General features: G+C 50.0%; 2 protein-coding genes and 1 long non-coding RNA gene across 5 annotated transcripts in view; 1 reads left to right on the forward strand and 2 right to left on the reverse strand.

The window, feature by feature from the left end:
• LOC148385137 (uncharacterized) overlaps nt 1–13,970 on the forward strand; it is a 50,622-nt gene that overhangs the window by 26,846 nt on the left and 9,806 nt on the right. For all 3 annotated transcript variants that reach the window (XR_015863437.1, XR_015863435.1, XR_015863436.1), the window contains exon 6: nt 5,050–7,971. This is a non-coding gene — a long non-coding RNA (uncharacterized LOC148385137). The remainder of the gene's footprint in view (nt 1–5,049; nt 7,972–13,970) is intronic.
• Nucleotides 1,013–3,886, reverse strand: LOC148385138 (gap junction delta-2 protein). Its single transcript, XM_088401334.1, has 2 exons — nt 3,447–3,886; nt 1,013–3,134 (listed from the first exon to the last, which is right to left on the reverse strand). Exons 1-2 carry the CDS (start codon nt 3,515–3,517, stop codon nt 2,228–2,230), a joined length of 978 nt encoding a protein of 325 aa, XP_088257460.1. The 5' UTR covers nt 3,518–3,886; the 3' UTR covers nt 1,013–2,227.
• On the reverse strand, nt 4,723–6,691 carry LOC148385139 (actin, alpha cardiac muscle 1). The gene is made up of 7 exons (XM_088400582.1): nt 6,622–6,691; nt 6,411–6,549; nt 5,976–6,300; nt 5,737–5,898; nt 5,473–5,664; nt 5,066–5,247; nt 4,723–4,975 (listed from the first exon to the last, which is right to left on the reverse strand). Exons 2-7 carry the CDS (start codon nt 6,537–6,539, stop codon nt 4,832–4,834), a joined length of 1,134 nt encoding a protein of 377 aa, XP_088256708.1. The 5' UTR covers nt 6,540–6,549; nt 6,622–6,691; the 3' UTR covers nt 4,723–4,831.

Here is a 13,970-nt window from a genome sequence, read left to right on the forward strand (position 1 = left end):
TTTTTCTGTTTTATCTCGAAGGAGGGGTAGCCCTTCCTCTGTTTTTCCTCTTCTCGTCCGCTGTCGACCTTCAGGGAGCGAACCTTCTCCTCATCAATCCCGACTCGCTCCTCTCGCAAATGAGAGGTGAAAGGTGGAGGCGAGTGGCCCAAAAATGGGCTGATGCTCATTTCTGGGCTGAGGGCCAAATTCCAAATTGGGACATTAATGCATTTGAAGAATTAAGAAGCATAATATGGCAGAACATTTAAAAAAAAAATCCTTTCAAAATAAATTACAGATAATATAAAATAAGCGTTACTTAAAGTTAGTTATTTTTAGACTCATTTAAAACGCCCTATTATAAATAATATATTTTTATTGATGAATTAGCATGCAACTAGTGTTATGCCCCCTTGTGGTATGTTAAAGAACCACTGAATCAAATGCGAAGAAAATGTCCAAAAGTTAAACATGCTAAAAACAACACATAAACTTGATGTGCATACAAATTTTTGAAACTTTTCCTTGAAAAAAATCAATCAATCAATTAGTCGGTGCTGCTGTTTTGGTTAGCAACCGAGTTGAAATGGGGTTCAGCCGTTAATGTCCGTGTGTACAAAATTGCATCTCTGAGCTGAGGTAATTACAGTTGCCACATGTGGAAGGTATATATTTTTTTTGCGTGCACTCCGTGACTATTTGGAGAACTACAGCACCCAAAAGTATGAAGCAGTATTTATCAAATGAAAAATTCCCCCCATCGTGTCAGTCAAAAGTGACCTCATGATTTTAAAGGCAAATCTTAAATCACATTCGAGGGCTCAGGCGTACCTAATTTTGTGTCCGCTGCATATAATATGGACTTGCGCATCAGTGATGCGGCACCACCCGCGTAAAAGGTGTGTCCCGCAGTGGAGTGGGCGTGGCTACTGCGCCAACGACACACACACACACACACACACACACACAAATGCATACAGTGCGCCAGCCGTCGCACAAAGAAAAAAAAACCCTGCGCTTCACACACTGGTAGTGTACATGAATCCCACTTTTTATTTGCTCGTCATTCCTTATTCGGATGTCTTTTTGGATACATTTTCAAACCATTCTTTGAAAATCAAAGCAAAACTGTAGCACCAGAGCATTTTTTTTATTTTAATTAAAAAAAATGTCAATTTGTGCTATTTTTCTTATTTGGAGCTGTGTATGGGAGGGGGCATTTAAAAAAAAAAATCTTCATTTTCCCATAGTTGGAAGAAAGCTGTCCATATGCACTTTTTTATTCATTGAAATCACAATAAATGCATTTTAAAAAAATGGCCATTAGCATCCAAGCAGGGGAAATAAGCTTCTCATTGATGGTGAATATTTTTATATTTTATATATCTATATATAGTATATATATATAGATATATATATATACATTTATATTTTATATATATTTATATTTTATATATGTATACATTTATGTCATGTCTATATACAAGTATGGCACTTGATTACACAAAAAAGCAGGAAAAAAAGAGAATCATAAAAATCTGTGGGCGCTTTGGTGTGTCCTACACAACAACAAAAAAAAGACATGAAGGTGAAGTCACAGACGTTTGCGTTTGCAGCAACGGTTGATAGAAGTAAGCAATGGAGCGGCTCTTATGTTTAAGGTCAAGTGGTGTGACACAGGCAACAAAAAATATGTTTATATATTCATATATGGATATGGATCTATTAGTGTCCTTTTTACTGGTGCCGTTTAACTACAGATAAAGATGAAGTGGGAAGAAAAAGCACATTTTTGGATTAAGCTTTTAGGTGTGTTCCTCTTTTCAGTGCATTTTCAAGAGGGCACACCCAAAGCAATTTAATGAACATATTGTGGCTTTGGTTGCCATCACCACCACTCAAAAGTATGTTCCTTTAAAAAAATGTATTCCCATGACCACAGGTGTACCTAATGAATTGTCCAGTGTGTGTGTGTGTGTAGTCGACACATGGTTGCTCTGACGGAGTACAAACTCCAAAAGATGCCTCTGTGCAATCATAAGCATAATTTAGCAAGCCGGCACACGCGTTAGTAATCCAAGCATGGAATTTATGGAAAGAAAAGGGAAAAGCAAACTTGCCCACTGGTGAAAAGTCGTGACACGTATTCAGGCGTGCGTGATAGTCAGAAGTTCCAAACGCGCAAGGAGGATGGCTGGAGCAAGGGAGGGGGGGGCTGTGTGTGTGTTGGGGGGTGCTGTCCTCTTTAGACGTAAGCCGAGTCGCTGGACTGCGTGCGCCCGAAATTGGGCACGCTCATCCGCGGCAGGTCCTTGTTCCGGATTTCGTAGATGGACTTCCGGCGGGCCTGCACGCCGCGCACGGCCGTCTTGATCTTGCGCCAGCCCAGGTGGTTGAGCTCGGCCAGGTTGAGCACCACGCAGAAGCCGCTGACGGCGAACATGAAGACCAGGAAGACGGTCTTCTCGGTGGGCCGCGACACGTAGCACTCGACGTCCTTGATGCACGGGTAGCGGTCGCACTCGTAAACGGAGGGCACGTTGAAGCCGTACAGGAAGTACTGGCCCACCAGGAAGCCGATCTCCAGCGCGTTGCGGAACACCACCTGGATGATGTAGAAGCGCGAGATGCCCTCCTGCCGCCTCATTTTGGACTTTGTAGTTCTGGCGGCCGCCGAGTTGGGCATCTCCTTCACCTCCAGACAGTCGGGCTCGGACTCCTTGGTGGAGTTGTCGGTGTTTTGCAGCACCACGCCGTTGACCACCGTGTTCTTGATCTTCTTGGCCGAATCGTCGCCCCCGCCGATGCCGCCCCCCCCTCCTCCGCCGCCGCCGCCGAGCATGCTGCGCTTCAGCAGCGAGTCCGGCTCTTTGTCCAGCGTCAGGTAGACGGTGGAGTAGCGCCTCTCCTTCTGCTTGGCCGACTGGTGCACCGAGTAGGTGATGAAGCACAGGCTGGGCGTGCACACCATGATGATCTGGAAGACCCAGTAGCGGATGTGCGAGATGGGGAACGCCTTGTCGTAGCACGCCTGGTTGCAGCCCGGCTGCAGCGTGTTGCACACGAACATGGTCTGCTCGTCATCGTACACCGTCTCCCCGACGATGGCCACGATCAGGATGCGGAAGATCACCACCACCGTCAGCAGGATCCTTTTTCAATAAGGAGGAAAAAACAAGTGAAAACAAGTGAACTCATTTTAGAGAGGACAACGGCGCACATCGAGTGCCTTTTGCGCACGGGAGCTGTCCAGTGCTGAAACACTTTTCTGTCTTACCGTCTAACCCTAATTCAACATCTATAGTGCAAACCACAACACAAAACGCACGAAGACGACCAAGGGGGGCACAGACAGGGTCCTGTGGGAGGGGTGGTTCACAAGACAGAAGCTGGGGGACTATGGACCATGCTAAAGACGATCCTGGAGGCTGCTGCGGTCTCTCCGGTCCTTCTTCTCGCCTTACCTTCCTATCATAGTAGAGTGCTGCTGGACAGCAGCCTCCAGGAGCCTCTCTAGTATAGTCCATTCCCCCATTTCTGAGCATCCGGAGGAGCAGAAGAGGGCACAAGTGGTGGTGGTCCAGCAGGCTTCCCCCCCTTCCCAAAAAATAAAAAAAAGATCTTTTTTGGAGTGTTTTACTTCCCCCCAAAAAAGAGTCCAAGCCTGGCGTCAGAGCGCATCCCGCCGCGCCGAGCGTCTCTTTGTCTGCCTGCGCGTCCCGCTGCGTGTGCCGCGCGCTCCCACCGCCTCACCGCCGCCGCCACGTTGCCCCCCGTCATGTGGTGGTGGTGAAGGCAGCAAGTTGGGGGGAGTAAGGGGGGGTTGACTTGCAAGCCCTCCGACGTGCACGGTCCTCACATCGGGTGTGCGCGCCGAGGGGAGCTCGCGGTGAATGTCTTTGCCAGCGTTAATCCGCCTTTAAGTACTGCCCCCACCACCTCCTCTTCCTCCCTGCTCCTCCTCCTCCTCCTCCTCCTCCTTGCGCAAGCGTGGGGCTTCTGGTTTGGAGTAATTCACTTCACTTGAACATAGAATGCAATTTATGCACCAGGCAGGCACAGTTAAGTGTGCATGAGGGCCAATTATGCCATTTTCTTTCCATATCATTCAATGAAAAACAATTTCATTTTACACAAGAGTAGGAAAATTCATTCATTATTTATTATTATGATTTATGATTTATTTTTATAAATATATTTTTAATGAAAATAGGTCAAAATATGAAGTATGGCATTTCTCTACGTGGGGGCAGATTAGAACCAATGTTTTTGATTTTGTACGCCGGCGGATCTGAAAATTAATTATAAAAATTATATATGTATGTATAATATATATTAATTAATTATATAAATTATAGTGCAATTATACTATCGCAATACTGGACATTGACTTGACAGTAATAATATTAATCCTTTGAATTTGTTTTTGATCATCATTATCATCATAGTCGGGCAGTGTAAGGTTTGTCCATCAATGTGCCAAAAGAGATTAGGGAAGTCACATGACCACCTGTGTTTTCCCTCAATGAAACATGGCGCCGTGGCTTATCCTCTCCGCTCGCTCTAATCTTTTCTAATTCAAAACTTTAATAACCGTTATTCGCCAATCACGTGAACAAAGGCCACTCTATTTTTTTTTTTTTTTATCCCAATTTAATTTAAGAGCGGCTCACCTTGCATTAGCCAGCCTCATTTGTCCTACTTCAGCTACTCAAGCGAGCCATAAAGAAGACAAAGAGGTGCGCGTCGCAGGTCCTGGGTTCTTGTTTATTTAGAAAGCTATACATGTAGAAATTGTAAACAAATGGTTGGAGGCTCGTAAAAGAATCGGGAGGGGGGGGTTGCTGGCTTAGAAGCACTTCCTGTGGACGATGGAGGGTCCGGCCTCATCGTACTCCTGCTTGCTGATCCACATCTGCTGGAAGGTGGACAGCGAGGCCAGGATGGAGCCTCCGATCCACACGGAGTATTTTCTCTCAGGGGGGGCGATGATCTACGAAAGCAGAAAAGCATTACGGTAATTTGACATCTTTACAAAAAACCCGCTAATGATCGATATCATTTTAGGGGCAGATGTGAGTACCTTGATCTTCATGGTGCTGGGGGCCAGAGCCGTGATCTCCTTCTGCATGCGGTCAGCAATGCCGGGGTACATGGTGGTGCCGCCCGACAGGACGTTGTTGGCGTACAGGTCCTTCCTGATGTCGATGTCGCACTTCATGATGCTGTTGTAGGTTGTCTCGTGAATGCCGGCCGATTCCATGCCTGGGGAGGAGGGGGGCGGGATTAGATTTAAGCTTAGAGAAACCGACACCGCTGTCAGTTGCCCTAACAGGCGCTACGGCAGACGGCTTCCCCCAACAGCTGACAGAGCAGCAAATGTTCAAAATATACTTTAAGACGTAGAGAGGATAAAGTGAGACTTCAAAACCATCTCAAATGTCAAAGTCTTGGGACATTGCGAATTCCCGAACGTAGCTTTCTACGCACCGATGAAAGAGGGCTGGAAAAGGGTCTCCGGGCAGCGGAAGCGCTCGTTGCCGATGGTGATGACCTGACCGTCGGGCAGCTCGTAGCTCTTCTCCAGGGACGAAGAGGAGGCGGCTGTGGCCATTTCGTTCTCAAAGTCCAAGGCCACGTAGCACAGCTTCTCCTTGATGTCACGCACGATCTCACGCTCGGCTGCAGTGGCGAGATGTTACACTTAGTCGAGCGGAAGGGAAGAAGGACTTTTCCCATCGGGTCGATGCGTACCTGTCGTGACAAAGGAGTAGCCGCGCTCGGTCAGGATCTTCATGAGGTAATCGGTGAGGTCACGTCCGGCCAAGTCCAGACGCATGATGGCGTGCGGGAGGGCGTAACCCTCGTAGATGGGCACGTTGTGTGTCACACCGTCACCAGAGTCCAGCACGATACCTGACAATCAAATCCCGATTGGATCATTCAAATCCAAAAATCCAGACAGTCAAAAATATCTGGAAAGAGCAACGTACCGGTGGTACGACCGGAGGCGTACAGCGACAGCACGGCCTGGATGGCCACGTACATGGCAGGCACGTTGAAGGTCTCGAACATGATCTGGGTCATCTTCTCACGGTTGGCCTTTGGGTTGAGGGGCGCCTCGGTCAGCAAGGTGGGGTGCTCCTCGGGGGCCACCCTCAGCTCGTTGTAGAAGGTGTGGTGCCAGATCTTCTCCATGTCGTCCCAGTTAGTGATGATGCCGTGCTCGATGGGGTACTTGAGGGTCAGAATGCCCCTCTTGCTCTGGGCTTCGTCGCCCACGTAGGAGTCCTTCTGACCCATGCCCACCATGACGCCCTGAGAGAGCACAGAGGAGGCTGGGCTTAGTTTTGGGGTACAAAATTGTCTCAAAGTGTTCATGAAGCTTTGTATTTCAGAATAGCTAGCACGAAATAGAGATCCTGTACCTGGTGCCGAGGGCGGCCGACAATGGACGGGAAGACAGCACGAGGCGCGTCATCCCCGGCGAACCCGGCCTTCACCAGCCCGGAGCCGTTGTCGCACACGAGGGCGGTGGTCTCGTCGTCGTCGCACATGGTGTCACCTCTGAAATAAACGATAGAGATGAGTCCACCTTCTTGGCATTAATCCACACTTCCAAGGGGTTCCCCTACTCACCAGGATCAGCGCTGGGCACTTCAGAACCTCGCAAGAGCGGCAACTAGGGGGAGGGTGTCGGAGAGCCAGGTCAGCCCGTTTTATATCCTGTGAGGGAGGGGCTGTGCTTTCTCCAAGTATGGTAGCCTGTTGCGCCATTGACAACTGCACTCCATGAATGGCGTGACGGGGGACAGGGAAGCCCGTCTGTGCCATGTATGGGCGACGCGGCGCTCGTAGTGAGGACAGATGGACGGAGCCATGCGTCTTCTTTAGATCTTGACTCAGACTCCGTCATGTGGACATTTTGGTCTCATCTTTGGCCTTCATTGTGTTATGTCAGGAAGGCAGAAGTTGAGCGTGCTTACGTTTCTGTGTAAAATGTATTTACAGCTTCTTTGTTGTTTATTTTTGAACTGTAGGGAACCTGCGAGGATCAGGTTTGAGTGTCTGGACGCACGGTAGCACTACTATAGCACCATCGCGAGTGTGGGGCACTTGTCAAACAGCTGGCGTCTGCAGCTGTTACCCCTTTCAAGGCCTCAAGAGGGGGCACAAAGACACCACGCCCCCTCACCCCCACCTAAAACAAAAAAAACCCCATCAATGCTTACGTTCCTTCTCGTATGGACAGAAACCAGACCTGGTCCGATGAGTTGCAGCAGTGGTGCATGTGAAACCATTTTTGTCAGATAGTTGAATAAAAAATGAATACAATAATAAAAGTAAATTTAATGAGATCATTTTAATTCAATAAATAGAACAGCTATCGCAGGAGATTTATTATCATCCATTTCCAGGTTCACTGTTTTGTTTTTCCCCTGTAACTGGCCGTAGATCACGATGAGCATGGAAATCCATACTTTTCAAAGTATAATGAGCTTCTGGGAAGGGTATTGACAAAAATGTGACGTATTCTCGTGGGAAATATGTGTTGCATCATCCTAATTGGATGGCACGGATGAGCGATCCTTACGCAGATGGAATCTGTGCGAGGAAGAAGGAATGTACGTCGTGTTTACAGCTCATGGCACATTCCAGTAAAAGCGCTTCATTGTATTTAGAAACAAATCATGATGAAGTCGCCCCGTTTCTTCTCTTCTTGGCTGACACTGACAGCAGAGCTACTGTTGCTTGTTTGCAGATGCTGACAACGTCCATTCTTTGCGACGTCAGCACAGCGAGCCCAAGGGGCACGTCTTGTTGTGACATGTGCCATATTTTGCTTTTATTTGCCGCCCGGGCAGGCGGGGTGACATTGCCACTCGGCGGGCTCCAAACGGGCGGCGACGTTGTGGAAAAAGGGCCACTGGCGAGGGAGCTCCCTTGGCCACGACGTGGAGGAGGAGGACGGGATCTAATGAGCACATGGTGAGCTGTGAATCATATGTGGTTGTCAGCAGACCCCTAGCATTGACCTCTCTGTTTTGGTGGCCTCTTATGTAATGAATGGAAGGTATATTCAATACATTTTTTTTTTAAAGCCTTACTTTACATGGCCTTTTCTAAATAATAATAATAATAATATTAATAAAAGCCTTAATATACATAGTAGTTTTTTAATTTTAAGCCGTACTATATGCATGGTCATTTTCATTTTTAAAACAGCCTCACTATGCATGTTTTTTTTTTTTTTTTTTTAAGCCTGACTATACATGGTCCTTTTTTTTTTTTTTTTTAAGCCTTACTATACTATACATGGTCGCTTTTTTGAAAGAAAAAAAAAAGCCAGACTATACATGGTCATTTTTTGAGAGGGAGAAAAAAACCTTACTATACATGGTTGTTTAAAAAAACAAAAAAAAAAAAAACAGCGGATTATATTTTTATTTTTTAATATTTTTTCAACTTTTCAATGTATGTCTTGCGGCTTTCTTGGTCCAACTGGACGAAATAATCACTTACGACAAAGGCCGCCATCCTCACGAGTATAGTGGCAGCGGACGAGGCTTTTTGGCGCCGAAGAATAATGGTCGCCCGGACATGTGACGTTAATGCATTTCGGCCTCACGACAATCCCCCCCCACAAGGCCGCCATCCTCACGAGTCTAGTGGCAGCGGACGAGGGAGGCTTTTTGGCGCCAAATAATAATGACATGTGACGTTAATGCATTTCGGCCACTGATCTTCCCGCGCTTCCCTGTCCATATAGTATGCACTTGCGCGGCGCGCGTTACACCCCTCAGTCAAAATAACAGGCTGCCTGAAATGTCAGCGTTTACCTTGGATTATAATGATCGCGGGGATTCAATCGATTCTCCGCCCGCCTGCCGTCTCTACGGACGGTGGACAGCAAATGCAGCTGAAGCCTGAACGCGGTAAAGGCTTTATTCTATTTATTGGGGGATACGCCGCGCGGCGACGGCGTCGCCCCGTTCAATGCTCCTTATCAGTTGACGCACGGAGGCGCAGCTGCCGTCGGCGTTCAGGCGATGGCCAACGCTACATTACAGTCATGAAAAATAAAAAAAAAAGACGAATACAACAACTAACTAACAGTGTTAGCCCCTCAGTGGCGGATTCCATGATGTGTCAGCTCGCTGGGGCAATCCTAAAACAAATTCAAACATGCAGACACAAATGAGAACTAGTGTGCTACTCCACGCTTTGCTAACGGTGTTAGCAGTTTCCATTATGTAACCATGTTCAATATTCAAGGGTTTTTATTTGCCATGTCTGAGGCTGCCAAACAAGGAATTCGACTTTGGTAAATCACAGCCTCTGTTCAACATTTAGGTGACTAACAACAACACTCATGACATGTGAAAAAATGGCAAATATTCTCAAACATCCCCTGGTCTTAAACTCCCAAGAGGGCAAGGGTAAAACTCAAAACTCCTGCTAGGGGAAATGAGAAACCTTAAGAGACCACAGATGGGAGGGTCCCTCTTCTAGGATGACCAAGCTGCAATGGATGCAGAATGACTAAGACGAATAACACATCCGTTCTGGACTGGAATGTTCTTTTGATGCACTTGCCTTGCCTTGCGTTGCCTTGCGTTGCCTTGCGCTTGCCTTGCGCTTGCCTTGCGCTTGCCTTGCGCTTGCCTTGCGCTTGCCTTGCGCTTGCCTTGCGCTTGCCTTGCGCTTGCCTTGCGCTTGCCTTGCGCTTGCCTTGCGCTTGCCTTGCGCTTGCCTTGCGCTTGCCTTGCGCTTGCCTTGCGCTTGCCTTGCGCTTGCCTTGCGCTTGCCTTGCGCTTGCCTTGCGCTTGCCTTGCCTTGTACTTGCCTTGTACTTGCCTTGTACTTGCCTTGTACTTGCCTTGTACTTGCCTTGTACTTGCCTTGCCTTGTACTTGCCTTGTACTTGCCTTGTACTTGCCTTGTACTTGCCTTGTACTGGCCTGGCCTTGGCCTGGCCTTGGCCTGGCCTTGGCCTGGCCTTGGCCTGGCCTTGGCCTGGCCTTGCCTGGCCTTGCCTGGCCTTGCCTTGCCTTGCCTTGCCTTGCCTTGCCTTGCCTTGCCTTGCTTTGCCTTGCTTTGCCTTGTACTTGCCTTGCCTTGCCTTGCCTTGCTTTGCCTTGGCCTTGCCTTGGCCTTGCCTTGGCCTTGGCCTTGGCCTTGCCTTGGCCTTGCCTTGGCCTTGCCTTGCCCTTGCCTTGCACTTGCCTTGCGCTTGCCTTGCGCTTGCCTTGCGCTTGCCTTGCGCTTGCCTTGCGCTTGCCTTGCGCTTGCCTTGCGCTTGCCTTGCGCTTGCCTTGCGCTTGCCTTGCGCTTGCCTTGCGCTTGCCTTGCGCTTGCCTTGCGCTTGCCTTGCGCTTGCCTTGCCTTGTACTTGCCTTGTACTTGCCTTGTACTTGCCTTGTACTTGCCTTGTACTTGCCTTGTACTTGCCTTGCCTTGTACTTGCCTTGTACTTGCCTTGTACTTGCCTTGTACTTGCCTTGTACTGGCCTGGCCTTGGCCTGGCCTTGGCCTGGCCTTGGCCTGGCCTTGGCCTGGCCTTGGCCTGGCCTTGCCTGGCCTTGCCTGGCCTTGCCTTGCCTTGCCTTGCCTTGCCTTGCCTTGCCTTGCCTTGCTTTGCCTTGCTTTGCCTTGTACTTGCCTTGCCTTGCCTTGCCTTGCTTTGCCTTGGCCTTGCCTTGGCCTTGCCTTGGCCTTGGCCTTGGCCTTGCCTTGGCCTTGCCTTGGCCTTGCCTTGCCCTTGCCTTGCACTTGCCTTGCCTTGCCTTGCCTTGCCTTGCCTTGCCTTGCCTTGCCTTGCCTTGCCTTGCCTTGCTTTGCCTTGTACTTGCCTTGCCTTGCTTTGCCTTGTACTTGCCTTGACCTTGCCTTGACCTTGCCTTGGCCTTGCCTTGCCTTGTACTTGCCTTGCCTTGTACTTGCCTTGTACTTGCCTTGCCTTGCCTTGCCTTGTACTTGCCTTGCCTTGCCTTGTACTTGCCTTGCCTTGTACTTGCCTTGCCTTGTACTTGCCTTGCCTTGAACTTGCCTTGTACTTGCCTTGTACTTGCCTTGCCTTGCCCAGCCTTGCCTTGCCTTGCCTAGCCCTGAGTAACTTTGCCTTGCCTTGCTCTGTTCGTCTCGCCATGCTTTCGCCTTGTGCTTGCCTCGCCGTTCCTTGCGGTGCCTTGCCTGGCTTTTGCCTTGCCTTGCCTTGCCTTGCTGCGCCTTGCCTTGCTGTGTCATGCCGTGCCGTACCGTGCCGTGCCGTGCCAGCTTGTGCTTGTGCCTGCCCGTGCCTGTGCCGTGCCGAGCCTTGACGTGCCGTGCCGTGCCCGTGCCTGTGCTTCCGCCCGTGCCTGTGCCTGTGCCGTGCTCTGCCGTGCCTGTGCCTGTGCCTGTGCTTAAGCTTGTGCTTGTGCTTGTGCTTGTGCCCGTGCCTGTGCCGAGCCGTACAATACTGTGCCGAGCCAGTGCCTGTGCCTGTGCTTGTGCCTGCTTGTGCTCCGCCACGCCTGTACTTGTGCTACTGCTTGAGCCTGCGCCTGCTTGTGCTTGTGCTGGTGCCAGCGCTTTGCCCGTGCTCGATCCTGTCTGGGCTTGTGCCTGTGCTTGTGCCTGTGCTTGTACCTGTGCTTGTGCCTGTGCTTGTGCTTGTGCCTGTGCCTGTGCCTGTGCTTGTGCCTATGCTTGTGCCTGTGCTTGTGCTTGTGCTTGTGCCTGTGCCTGTGCTTGTGCTTGTGCTTGTGCTTGTGCTTGTGCTTGTGCTTGTGCCTGGCTTGTGTTTGTGCCTGGCTTGTGCTTGTGCTTGTGCTTGCGCTTGCGCTTGCCTTGCCTTGCCTTGCCTTGCCTTGCCTTGCCTTGCCTTGCCTTGCCTTGCCTTGCCTTGCCTTGCCTTCCCTTGTACTTGCCTTGTACTTGCCTTGTACTTGCCTTGCCTCGCCTTGTACTTGCCTCACCTCGCCTTGTAGTTGCCTTGCCTTGTACTTGCCTTGACTTGATTTGACTTGACTTGGACTTGGACTTGGCCTCTCCTTGCCTTGCCTTGCCTTGCCTTGCCTTGCCTTGCCTTGCCTTGCCTTGCCTTGCCTTGCCTTGCCTTGACTTGACTTGACTTGACTTGACTTGACTTGACTTGACTTGACTTGACTTGACTTGTACTTGTACTTGACGTGTACTTGACTTGTACTTGACTTATACTTGACTTATACTTGACTTGTACTTGACTTGCACTTGCCTTGCACTTGCCTTGTATTTGCCTTGACTTGACTTGTACTTGTACTTGCCTTGCCTTGCCTTGCCTTGCCTTGCCTTGTACTTGCCTTGCCTTGCCTTGCCTTGCCTTGCCTTGCCTTGCCTTGCCTTGCCTTGCTTTGCCTTGCTTTGCCTTGCCTTGCTTTGCTTTGCCTTGCCTTGCTTTGCCTTGCCTTGCCTTGCTTTGCCTTGCTTTGCCTTGCCTTGCTTTGCCTTGCTTTGCCTTGCCTTGCTTTGCCTTGCCTTGCTTTGCCTTGCCTTGCTTTGCCTTACCTTGCCTTGGCCTTGGCCTTGCCTTGGCCTTGCCTTGGCCTTGCCTTGGCCTTGCCTTGCCTTGCCTTGCCTTGCCTTGTACTTGCCTTGCCTTGCCTTGTGCTTGCCTTGTACTTGCCTTGCCTCGCCTTGCCTCGCCTTGCCTCGCCTTGCCTCGCCTTGCCTCGCCTTGCCTCGCCTCGCCTCGCCTCGCCTTGCCTTGCCTTGCTTTGCCTTGCCTTGCTTTGCCTTGCCTTGCTTTGCCTTGCCTTGCCTTGCCTTGCCTTGCTTTGCCTTGCCTTGCTTTGCCTTGCCTTGCTTTGCCTTGCCTTGCTTTGCCTTGCCTTGCTTTGCCTTGCCTTGCTTTGCCTTACTTTGCCTTACTTTGCCTTACTTTGCCTTACCTTGCCTTACCTTGCCTTGGCCTTGCCTTGGCCTTGCCTTGGCCTTGGCCTTGCCTTGGCCTTGCCTTGTACTTGCCTTGTACTTGCCTTGCCTTGCCTTGCCTTGCCTTGCCTTGCCTTGCCTTGCCTTGCCTTGCCTTGCCTTGTACTTGCCTTGCCTTGCCTTGCCTTGCCTTGCCTTGCCTTGTACTTGCCTTGTACTTGCCTTGCCTTGTACTTGCCTTGCCTTGCCTCGCCTTGTACTTGCCTCGCCTTGCCTTGTACTTGCCTTGTACTTGCCTCGCCTCGCCTCGACTCGCCTCGCCTCCCCTCGCCTCGCCTCGACTCGACTCGACTGTACTTGTACTTGTACTTGCCTTGCCTTGCCTTGCCTTGCCTTGCCTTGCCTTGCCTTGCCTTGCCTTGCCTTGCCTTGTACTTGCCTTGCACTTGCCTTGCACTTGCCTTGCACTTGCCTTGCACTTGCCTTGCACTTGCCTTGTACTTGCCTTGCCTTGACTTGACTTGTACTTGTACTTGTACTTGTACTTGTACTTGCCTTGTACTTGCCTTGCCTTGCCTTGTACTTGCCTTGTACTTGCCTTGTACTTGCCTTGCCTTGCCTTGCCTTGTACTTGCCTTGTATTTGCCTTGCCTTGCCTTGCCTTGTACTTGCCTTGTACTTGCCTTGTACTTGCCTTGCCTTGCCTTGCCTTGCCTTGTACTTGCCTTGCCTTGTACTTGCCTTGCCTTGTACTTGCCTTGCCTTGCCTTGCCTTGCCTTGCCTTGCCTTGTACTTGCCTTGTACTTGCCTTGGCCTTGCCTTGCCTTGCCTTGCCTTGTAGTTGCCTTGCCTTGTACTTGCCTTGTACTTGCCTTGACTTGACTTGACTTGGACTTGGCCTCTCCTTGCCTTGCCTTGCCTTGCCTTGCCTTGCCTTGCCTTGCCTTGTACTTGCCTTGTACTTGCCTTGTACTTGCCTTGTACTTGCCTTGCCTTGCCTTGCCTTGCCTTGTACTTGCCTTGCCTTGTACTTGCCTTGTACTTGCCTTGTACTTGCCTTATACTTGCCTTATACTTGCCTTGCCTTGCCTTG

This window comes from Syngnathus floridae, chromosome 16 (genome assembly GCF_059516105.1).
Source record: "Syngnathus floridae isolate MCC-2025c chromosome 16, RoL_Sflo_1.0, whole genome shotgun sequence".
Lineage (NCBI taxonomy): Eukaryota > Metazoa > Chordata > Actinopteri > Syngnathiformes > Syngnathidae > Syngnathus > Syngnathus floridae.